This window comes from Phalaenopsis equestris, unplaced genomic scaffold (assembly GCF_001263595.1).
Source record: "Phalaenopsis equestris unplaced genomic scaffold, ASM126359v1 Scaffold001027, whole genome shotgun sequence".
NCBI lineage: Eukaryota > Viridiplantae > Streptophyta > Magnoliopsida > Asparagales > Orchidaceae > Phalaenopsis > Phalaenopsis equestris.
In genome coordinates, this window is record NW_018165466.1 from 61,442 (window position 1) to 73,646 (window position 12,205).

General features: G+C 32.3%; 1 protein-coding gene across 1 annotated transcript; it reads left to right on the top strand.

Moving 5' to 3' along the window:
- Positions 1–3,722: 3,722 nt before the first annotated feature.
- On the top strand, positions 3,723–4,392 carry LOC110032779 (auxin-responsive protein SAUR50-like). The gene has a single exon (XM_020736532.1). It carries the CDS (start codon positions 4,011–4,013, stop codon positions 4,338–4,340), a length of 330 nt encoding a protein of 109 aa, XP_020592191.1. The 5' UTR covers positions 3,723–4,010; the 3' UTR covers positions 4,341–4,392.
- Positions 4,393–12,205: the final 7,813 nt, after the last annotated feature.

Genomic DNA, 12,205 nt, shown 5'->3' on the forward strand with positions numbered 1-12,205 from the left:
AAGAAAATTGGTTAATTTAAAGTTTGAATAGTTCTGAAGATTGGCTAGGCATTGAAGATACCAGCTCTCACTCTAGAGTTCCCTCGATTTCCTTTACCTGGGGGCTAAGAGCTCGTATTAAAACTTAAAACAATAAACCAAGTTAGTGGCTTCAGCTTGTCACTCTAAAGTCCTCTATCTCTACATCCTTCAAAGATTATTTTCATATTTATTTACACTAATTCATATGAATTACTTTCTCATTCATAAAACTTCATTTCATTCTTTCCAATTGTTGACTAAGACAATATCAGCCAGATTCTTACATGTTCTCACAACAAATTTTAGCTTCTATATATGTCAGATCAAGAAGTAAATGAAGTACATGAAATTAAATCATCACAATTTCTTCCAACATTAAAGATTAATACTCTCCACAACTTCTATCCAACACTTTAATTACTTATTATTTTAAGGAGAAAGATAAAAAAAACTACTTAGAATCCATGGAGAAATAAAATTACAGTTTAGTTCAAAAGTAGAAATCATTGTCAAACCAACAAGAAGTCTTAAATAAAACCAAAAGTTGTTAAAAAAAAAAGATAAAAACTTATCTTAAATCCTTTATCAAACGTAGGCGCCAAAACACTTTTGCACCATTTTTACATTTTTGCTCCAAATTTAATTTTTTCCACTCATTTTAGTATTTTTCACATTTTTACTTGTACCTGAAAGAACAACACACAAATAACTTCCATTAAAGCTCAATATCTCAAAAATAGATATAAAATTGTGTCTAAAAGCACTATATATTTTAGATGTATCACTCGCCCTATTCAACATTTATTTGACCATCAAAATATGTTCACAAAACTTCTAAAAGTAGTTTAATTACATGCTCTGAACTTGATTTGACTGGGATTGAACTTATTTTGGTACCATTGGGGGACTGATTTTGGTACTATTGAGTTTGCATCGTCGTGCCGGTCATTTTGACTATAAATTTGCTGAAATATGAGCTCTGGATGGCTTGTTATTAAGGTTTGAATATTTCTTACTTAAATTATTATCTCGAAATTCATGTCATACCTAGAGATTTGTGTCGGATGATGAAATTTATTTATGTTGTATCACAATGAAAAATATTATACTAGACTAGAATATGCTCCTATTCTATCAAAGCTAACAAATTTAATTTAAAATGATAAAAATAAAATGTTAATCGGACTAAACTCGAAGTTCTTAGAAAAATTCATCTTATTTTTTCTATAAAATTATAACATTTTTAGGGGGCATTTACATGCAGCCACCCAATTCCTATACATTTACATATCGGCACATTTCTTTTATTTTTTACATTTATACCACCCAAGTTTTGCCTATCACATAAAAAATATTACCATTTTAACTTCTGAAAAACGGAATAGTATTTCATTCATACTTTAGGTTGCCTGTATGTAAAAATTGAAGCTTAAAGTGCTTAATATGTAATTACATAGAAATTGATATATATGTATATAAATCTTCCTTATTGTTTTTTATGATAAACAGCATTATCATATATATAGTGTTATAATTAGTAGTACTGTGTGCTACTATATTTATGATAATAAAGTCATCTTAGTAATATACTAGAATTTCATACATACATCAACTTTTGAATAAAAAAAATATGAAAATAAAAATATCATAGAGCCCAATCAAGCTCAAATAATTCTACTAATGTGAGTTTTATAATACAATTTATTTTTTGTTCCGTAATTGGCTAAGGTTTTGAAACTACATAATATCATGTCAACGGGAGATGAAGGCATGATTTTTGATGGCATATGCTCTTTCTATTTGAGATGAAGGGGATTGAAATTGCTAAGGGCAATGGGTGACTACATTATAGTAATCAATATTGGTGTTGACGATATGCATTAATCTTATTGATGACGGCGATTGTCAACATTATTGGGGAAAATTGGCGATAACTTTATCAACATTGGTGGATGACAGGATTATTGTAGATGATGCATGTTGGCTTCAATGGTGATGGAGCGTGATAAATTTATTTGCACCAATTAGTATTGAGATTGTTATTCATCATCAAACGTAGTGTCAATGATACAAACTTCGACAAAGTCAAGCTTAAATCTGGTCGATGAAGGTTGGATCACGAATATCAATATAGAGAAACAGTAGGAGACAACAGTTTTGATGATCATTAGCATTTGCCAGTGAGTTAAGTTTAGGATTCTACAAATATGTAAGCTCCCTCCAGCTCTTGGTATCATTTGTGTAGAGAATGGGAGCTTCTATAAATTTTTGTTGTGACATTTTTTCTTTAGTTTTGCCAAAATTTCTATTGAGATAATCCATTTTGATCCTTATGATTGTTTTATTCTGCTATTGTGCGGGATTCTCTATATGTTATGGCCAAAAATGATCATAAGAAAAAAATTGCTAAAAATTAGAATACATCTGGATAACAAAAAAATGTCAAGTTAAAGGGAACGCAGGCTTCTTTAACAACAAGAAGATATGATTGGAGCTTACCATGACAAAAGTGCTCCCAAATAATTCATTAGCCATTTCAAAACCAAATAATGTTGAAATTGAGAGAACTTAACATCACTGGATTTCTCTCGTTGAGATTTTGATTATAAGCAAACAAGATTTAGATATCATTTGGTTTATCATCACAAAATTTCTAACTAAATAATTTTTAATTCTTGATTTAGAAATATTTTGACTCTAATCAAAACACTTTTGTTATCGTTAAATTTGTCTTATTTAAATTTTCATCTTGATTAAGAGTTTGTACCTAAATTTCTTTATTTTTCGTACACATGTATTAAGATTTATGCTTAACTGGAGGATTTTTCGTGCACCCTATTTACTTCAAAAATACTAAAATTAAATTTAATTGGGGCGATTTCTCACACATTCCATGTTTAGTATATATATATATATATATATATATATATTGGCGATCTCTCTCACACTCCATATATAGTATATATATATATATATATATATATATATTAAATTAACTCAAATATCACAATATAATTGGCATGATTTTGTTATACAACAACAATCACACAAAAAATTTTGTTTTATTGTCTCTCTTTTTTTCAATATAATTATTATAAAAAGAGATCAAAATTTATATGCTTAAAAATGAATTAATGAATTTAAAACATATTTTAATCGAAAATTCGATCATGTGAGGTTACGTGTCATTACGGATTCAACTGAAGTAGAAAATTACATTAAAAAAATATGAAGACTTGCATCACATCACAATTTTTATGTATTTTCATATTTAATACTAAAATTTAATATTTTACATTTATAATACAGCTACGCATCAAAATATCTATTTTAATAAAGAAATCTTTTGAGTGGCATGGAAATTTTCCATATTATAAACATATAAAAATTGGAAATTTAGAGGTTTGAGATATATAATATATTATAATGGTATAGTATGAAATTTACATATATATCCCTTTGTCCTTATATTATTTCTATATTTATCCCCTTTTGTTCATTCATTAAATTTTTTACATAAAAAATTTGACCCTCCACCAAAACAAACGAAACACCGCATAAATAAAGAAAGCAGGAGATAAAAGCAAGTGCACTGAGGAAAAAGCCAAGGAATAGGAAGAAGATTGGAAATCTACTTCCCAATAAAATGAATTAAGAATTGTATTAATCATTTTAAACCACCAACAAAACTTCAACTTTTGAAAGTGAAAGCAGAGCGATGAAGAATTAGGGCAGAGGAAAAGAAAAAGCAAATCCTTTGCCCTTAACCCAATGCCCCTAAAGGCATCTACCCTTTAACCCCCAGCTTGTCCTTTTGCCCGTACAGACCCGTGCTTTCTCCTCCACATGCCTCTGCACCTCCCCCACTCTCCACTCCCACTTGTTAAATAGCTCCCCCCTCACCCTTTCCTCCCTCCATCTCCATCGCAGCTTTCTTCTTCTTCTTCTTCATCATTTTCTTCTTCTACACTGTTCTTTGTCTTTGGGAAATGGCTTTGAAGAAGACGAGCAAGTTGTCGCAAGCGGCGGTTTTGAAGCAGATACTTAAGAGATGTTCGAGCTTGGGGAGAAAACAGGGGATGGGTGGTGGAGGAGGGGAAGAGGAAGGGCTGCCTCTTGATGTTCCAAAGGGGCACTTTGCAGTTTATGTGGGCGAGAAGAGGAGCAGATTCATCGTCCCCATCTCTTTTCTAACTCACCCTGAGTTTCAAACTCTGTTGCGGGCTGCTGAGGAGGAGTTTGGTTTTCACCATGATATGGGCCTCACGATCCCCTGTGAGGAAGTTGTCTTTCGTTCCCTGACTTCCATGCTGAGCTAACGAGCGGAAAGAGTCTTGGGTCTTCTTCTGTCTCCGTGATGCTATTCTGCGGGGGATGCTATTCTGCGGAGGGGAGAAGACTGCTTCATGATTTCTTCTCTGTTTTCCCCTGTTTCGGATATATTATTGTTTTATTTTTCTATTTTTTAAATGTTTTCTATTTTTTGAATGATTTGTGGACGGTTTTTAACTAATTAGCTGAGGAGATTCATTCTGGGTTGGATTTGTAAATTGCAGGTGGCGTGTGGTTTTTGCGCCCTGTGAGATGTAATATGGGAGTAAAAGAGTTGAAAAATCATTCTCCTCTTGTTATTTCTCAGTTTTCTATCTCTCTCTGTTTTGAGCTCTGTTTTGTTTTAGGTGATAAGGTTGCGAATTTGTGAAGACTTGTAAGGGAGTAATTTGTTTTCATTGATATTGCATATTGTTTGAAATTATATTGATGTAAAACTATTTTTATGTAATTACACTTTCATCCATTTAATGGAGCTTTCAGTTTCTTAATTATTTGATTTTGGCCAACTTCAGTCCTCATTTCTTTTTCAGCTCTGTTTGCTTGTAGTAGATGGCAAATTTAAAACTGTTACTATCATGTAATTTATTATTTTCATTTGTATTTGTTTTATTATTTTGATTACGTATGATTTAAGCCAGTTTTATGGTGTTTATATGATTGGTGTTTGATTAATAATTTGAAAATATAAATGATTTGATTTCACCTATTATGTAATGAGAATTCGGATTGAAATTTGACTACATGATTGAATTATTATCTCATTTTAGATCCTCTTTTTATAACACATTAAATATTGATTTGATTAGTGGTTAATGAAGGTGGTTAGTGTAAGAATGAATGGGATTAGTCAATGATTAATTATGTTGGATGATTTGGAGGATCGAATGTCTAAGCAGCTGTTTCGGTTACTTTAAAACGGGAAATGGATGGAGGTTGAATAATTTAAACAGGCTTTATTTGATATGGTTAAGGAGCATGTGCTGCGATGTTGAGGATTTAGATACGTACCATCCAACTAATTCATATGTAATTTTAATTTTATTAAAAATTTTACATTCATAGCACTTACTTTTTATGTATTAAGGCATCTAACACCAAAACTTATATATATATATTAGTGTATTATACTTTTTTTTTAATTAAAATTGTGATATTTTTTTAGTATTGTACACCGTAAATATGTCAACATATCTTGAGGAGATCTAAACATTAGAGTACAATAAAAGAAAGCCCATCAACAAAAAATCATGAGGCCTATGAGCCGATCAATGCAACCGTTCGAGCCTAGGCCGAAACTGACTAGATGCAGCTGTCTAAGCCAAGGCAGAAGACGACTGAGTAGAGTTGTTTGAGCTAAAGCCAAAACCAACCAAGCTACGCGTATGACAAAAAGATGGCCAAAGAATTTAAGCCCAAACCTTCAAATTGAAACTAGACAAATAGACAATTGAGCCAACCACTGCAAGAAAACAAATCAACTGCAATTGCCTACCTTCCATTATATTCAATATGTGGATAGATGTGCTTCCATAATATCTCCAACCGTCACATACATCCCCGAGGATCTTCATAAGAGATAAAAGAGTAACAATGCAACAAAGTGTCTTATAGTCATTCGTCAAACTCACCTCGTTGACTGGTTAGCTATCTATCGGGTTACAGTAATTCACTCTCTACTCGATAGTCCATTGTCGCTCTGCTGATAGGAGTTCTTCAGCGGAGATTGAAGATTGACAATCAGACTAGATCAATCGATCGACAATGCTTACTAAGGCTAACGAACCAAATTAGTTTTGTAGACAAAACCAATCGAGCTCAGCTAATCAAAAACATCGAATAAGCCTAGTTGACCAAAAAGGCTTTGTCGAGCCGAATCTGAACAAGCCCAACTGAACGGCCAAAGTAGTCATGCAATAGCCTCGTGTATGTAAAAACCTGGAATATCTTGTATGACACTCATTAAAGTAAGAGCATAAAAGGTAACATCATCATATTCTACGCTCTCTCTCCTATAAATAAATAGATCATTCCATGTCCAACTTATAGCCAAAATTATCCAAAGAGATAGGGAAATGTCAACACAATTGATATGCTCTCTGTCTCGTATTCTCTCATTTCTTACACTCTATTCCTTAAAATGTAGAATAAAGTGGGGTTCACGGATAAATCAAGATTCAACATGTATATAAATCATTTGGATGGTATATATATATGTAAAAAAAATAAAATGTGTCTTAGATATATTAATATAGTATATAAAAATTTGGTGTTATGTGTCGAAATGCCCCACTTTAATTCTATATATAAAATATTGTAAAGTTGTACTTTCACGTTTTAAAAATTAAAAATATCTATATATTTACGTGGCATTAAAGCTTTGAATTTTATAAATATAAAAAGTAAAATTTGGAATGTATAATTCATAAGAATTAGATGGTATGTATGTTAAGGCCCCGATTTGCAGTTCGGATCAAGAGTAGATTTAAATTCTATGAAATAATGACGATGCGGTTATCCAATTAGACAAAATCAGAATACCCTCTTCGTTCTCCTTCTCCTTCTCCTTCCAGAATCTCAACCACTGACAATTCCCAATGTCTGGCGCAAGCAATTCACCGGTTCCCTCACGCGTGTCCAATGGGCAAAAGCCAGAAACATTAAGAAAATCATGTAATGAGCTGATTATGAATGAGGCGTCATACAATGTTGGACCGGACGTGTTGTCGTCGCTCTCTGACTCCATGGGATCTTCTCCTCAATGTTCCTATTCAAATTCCGCTATCCTTATTCCTCCCGCTCTGAATCATACTTCTTATACTAGCAGTAATGCTGGTGTATTTCTTAATGGCTTGCCTTCGACAACGCTAGGTTTGCCAAATGAGAGCCAGCAACTTTATTATAAAGAAGAAATCGACAGTGTAAATTTCAGTGGAGGCGACACCCGCAGCCAGGGCGAGCATGGTTACCAGTACGATCAGAATCATCATCATGAGCAGTGGTCGAACTCTTATCGAGGTCCGGGTGGTTGTATGCCTCCATGCATGCAAATCCCTCGAGAGCAACCGCGACCTTACATGGTATCGACGATCTCTCCGCCCGAGGCGACACCCGCAGCCAGGGCGAGCATGGTTACCTTACATGGTATCGACGATCTCTCCGCCCATGGATCCAATGTTCATTAATATTGTCTTTCCCTCCAACTACTACAGTACTTATGAAGTCCCCAATGACGTTCCTTATAAGATTCTACCATCATTTTATCAATTAAGATGCAAATCAATTTCTAAGATTGCTGCTTAAATATTCTTATATGGTTTTGCAGATTTTTCATTTGATGCATATAACAATTCAGCTCGCCCTCAGCTTCAATATTTGTGTGGATCATCTTTTATTTCTTTTCAAAGATTTTATGCAGCACTGCAATCAAATTTTTATTTTTTGCTCGTTAATCTGCGAGCGAACTTACAGAAACAGATTGAGTACTATTTCAGGTATGCTTGTTATATTATTGTTTTTGAATTTTAAAATGACTCGATAATATGTATTAATATTGTGTTGCACTTATTTTGATTTCTGCAGTTCGGAGAATTTGCACACTGATTATTACTTGAAAAAAACACATAGATGACCACGGTTGGGTTCCAGTAATGTTGATTGCACAGTTTAAGAGAGTGAGTAATTTTGGTTTGCATATTATTTTATCCGTCTAGTTTAGCCATTTTTTTTCTCTTATATAATTCTTAGAAATTATTTGTTGTCATACTATATAGGTTTGAAAACTAATGAACAAAAGAAAATTCATTTATGATTCTTTTAGATTGTGGAGTTTCATTGAAGTGCAGGTAAATATGAATACCGTTTACCAAATAAAATTAATTGTTTAGATCTATCAGAAATTTTTTTTTTTTGCAATAAAATGATTTTTCTTATAGAGGTTGGGATAATTATTACCATAATTATTGTCTTTTTTTATTGTGAATTCAGCCTTAGAAATTATTTGTTGCTGCGTTGCAGGTTAAGCCGTTAGCTAGCAACATGCAGTTCATATTGAATTCTTTAAGACTTTCATATGTTGTGGAAGTGCAGATAAATAATATTTAATTGTCTCATTCAATACTGCATTTTCTTTTTCTTTTTTCAGTGAAAATTGAGAACTAAATTATATGAATCATAAGGACTAAAAGAAGAAATTTGATTCCAATATCTTGTGCAACATAAGATAATATTTTCATATACATTTTCATATTCCTATTTATTAAGAGAATTATTGCATTAAATATTTTGATTTGCAAAAAGAATGCATGTTTCAATTCTATTATTTACGTGACAATTTCTTATTTACATGCAGGGTGATAAAGTGAGAAAACGACATGAATGAGAGAAATGGGTATCCCACTAATAAACCTCTACTCGTTCCAGTGTATGAATCTCTGAGAAAAATTGTGCGGTTGGAGGATTTAGATGATAAAAAAATTATTGGGCTAGAGTTCGTTATTAAGATTTTATCAGGATGAAAATCAAAATTATATAATTTATTTGATATGAGTGTAATACATACATGCCACATGACCCTCAAATCTTTGATATCACATCGAAAGTATCACTAATATTACTTTTTTTTTTTGGAGATTTACATACCAAGCTATCATACAAAGTATCATCCTTCTAAACACAATTAAGGACTAGGTGGTAAGTATGTAAATGCCCCAAATTTTTTTTAAAGTGTAATGCCTTTTTTCACGAATGTGTATTGATGAGAATCATGATCATAACAATAATGTTTGTTATTTTATTTACGTGAAGAACAACACTGTTGTATTAAATATGTAATTACATAAAAAATATGTGGTATGTATGCAAATCTCAAAAAATAAGTTTAATAATTTTGATATTTTTCCTGATTAAAAATTTTATAGAGATTACTTTTGCCCAATTTTCTTTCAAAATTCAAACCACGAGATTCAACCGATAGAACGAGTACATTTTGATGATATTCAGAGGCTTGGAAACCTATTCAACACTGGAACATCATAAATGTTCACAAACAAAGGAAGAGCTTTTGGGAGACTAATTGTAGTAACTGTATTGCAAGTAAAAAAAAAACAATTACGCTACTTATATGTTTTGGAGACGTACAATTTGGATTATGTTAGTTAGGTTATATAGTCCTTTACAATTATGCCTAAACAAGGTAGCAGAAATCGACTTACACAATAGCGTGGTGCGACCTATTCCGACATCCGGGCATCTAGACTGTTTTCTTTTCTACCGCGGGGCTATAGTGTTATATGCTATTTTCTTTTACATATGTTGTATTTTTTTTATTTTTTTGTGATTATTTAGAAGTTGGGGGTAATTTCTCATAATATTTTTGTATGCTAGCCCTTGAAATTATTTGTTTGACTATCATTTATAGAAGTTCTTTAATGTGACTTATTAGATTCCAAATTCTCCATCCCTCTCTCCCTCTCTCTCTCTCTCTCTCTCTCTCTCTCAATGGTTCCAAAGTCATTAGATTAAAATTTGAGTTTACGATCATTTTTAACGAGATTCTAATCAATCGACTGATAGAACAAAAAATAACGATGTCATTCAAGTACCAAAAGTAAGTATTTTCATATGAGGTAAACTTTTGGAAATATTTTCCCAAGAAATGAATCATTATGGATATATATATATTTATTTATTTATTTTTATTTTTATTTATATGCATGGTATTTGAAAATACCACTTGCCACCCTAAATGCACCAAACACATAAGTAAATGACTCGAATTCAAGTCATAAATTTTGAATGTTCGGTCTTTTACAATATATTACATGATTGAAAAAAAAAACAAAAATTTGAAATTCACGTCCTAAAGTGAAATATGAAGTTAATCCATAAACTAGTCAATCCTTGATAGGGGTGTAAACGAGTCGAGTTCAAGTCATACCTAACTCAAACTCTACTCATTTGTCAAAGTTCAAGCTTCAGCTCAAGCTCGAGCTTGGTTTGTGTTACTACTAATAGCAAACTCATGAGCTAGCTCGCGAGCTTTAATGAAATAGCCATGCGGGCTCACTGGAGAAGCAATCAAAGTGATCAAAAGCTGAAGAGAAAATAAGTATTGTAATTGTAACAGCTGAACTCATAAGAAATTGACATGATCAAATTCAAACTAGTCAAGTCGATCGCGAGCTAAAGAGTTGAGCCTCGACAAGCTCAACTCATGAACTTGTTAACCAGTCAAGTTTGAACGGACTTGGCTCACTTACACTCTAACCCTTTGTTTTTAAACTTTTTAAAGTGATGGATAAACGAGCCCAATGATCAGCAAATTAACTAATTAATTTTTTTTATCATTTCTTATCATAAAATCAAAATCTGAAATATTTCCTCTTAAAAAATATATTTTACATTTTTTTTCTCTCTAAAAACCAATATCTCTTCCAAAAATCTCCGCAACAACAAACATATTTTGATAAAATTTACTTAAAGACCACTCAATTTTTATGTAATTACACATCAAATGCTTAACCTTCAATTTTTAAATACATATCAACTTACCTATGTATAAAAGAATTTCACATTTTAAAAATTAAAATAAAAAAAAATTTTTTTTTTGATACGAAAAATTTTGGCTGGTATAAATTTAAAAAATAAAAGTGAGGAGTTAACATGTTCACCTTTCAAATTGAAAGAGGCAAAAAGACATTTAAGTCAATTACTCCAAAAAAAGACCAGATGCAATAGCCTACCTTCCATTATATTTGATCCCTGGAAAGATGTAGTTCCATAATATCTCCAAACTTCACAGAAGTCTCTGAGGGTCCTCATTAGAGATTAAAAGCTTAACAATACAACAAAGAGTTATAGTCATACGTCAAACTGATCTCCTTAACTCGGGAGCTATCCATCGGGTTACGGTAAATCACCATATGTTTGATAGTCCATTGTCGCTCTGCTAATCGGAGTTCCTCAGTGGAGATTGAGGATTGACAATCAGACTGGATCAGTCGATCGACAATGCTGACCAACGCTAACTAACCAAATTAGTTCTGTTGACAAAACCAATCGAGCTCAGTTGATCGGAAAAGCCGACAAAGCGTAACTCACCAAATAAGCCCTGTCCAATCAAATCTGAACAAGCCCAACTAAATGAGCCAGAATTGCCACACAATAGCCTCATATATGTAAAAAGCTAGAATATCTCATATAACCCTTATTAAAGTATGAGCATAAATGTAGCATCATCATATTATGCTTTCTCTCCACTATAAATCGAGAGATTATTCCATGCCTAACATATAACCAAAGTTAACCAAAGAGATAAGGAAATGTCAACACAATTGATATGCTTTACTGTTCATTATTATTCAGAGTTTTTTCTGTCTCTCACTCTCTCCTTTCCTACACTATATTCTTCAGGGTGTGGAATAGAGTGTGGTTCACTGATAAATCAGGATTCAACACATATATAAAACATTTGGGTGGCACATATATGTAACAAAATAAAGTTTGTGTTAGATAAATAAATATAATGTATAAAAATATGGTGGTTTGCGTCGAAATGCCCAACTTTTATTCTATATTTATAGTATTGTAAGGTTGCACTTCCACCTTTTCAAATATAGAATATCAATATTTTTACGTTGCATTAAAGCTTTGAATTTTATAAATATAAAAAGTAAATTTTGGGATATATTTAGATGGTATGTATGTAAAGACCCTGATTTGCGGTTCGGATTAGGCGCAGATTTAAGTTCTATGAAATTGTGAGGATGCCGTTATCCGTGAATTGGTAAAAGGATAAAAATAAAGGGGGTTCAAAATAACTTTGTCCCTCAGCCACTCATGCTCCACGTGC

Excerpts from the sequence above, each read along its gene's own strand:
- LOC110032779 (XM_020736532.1), top strand. The coding sequence starts at position 4,011 with ATGGCTTTGAAGAAGACGAGCAAGTTGTCGCAAGCGGCGGTTTTGAAG.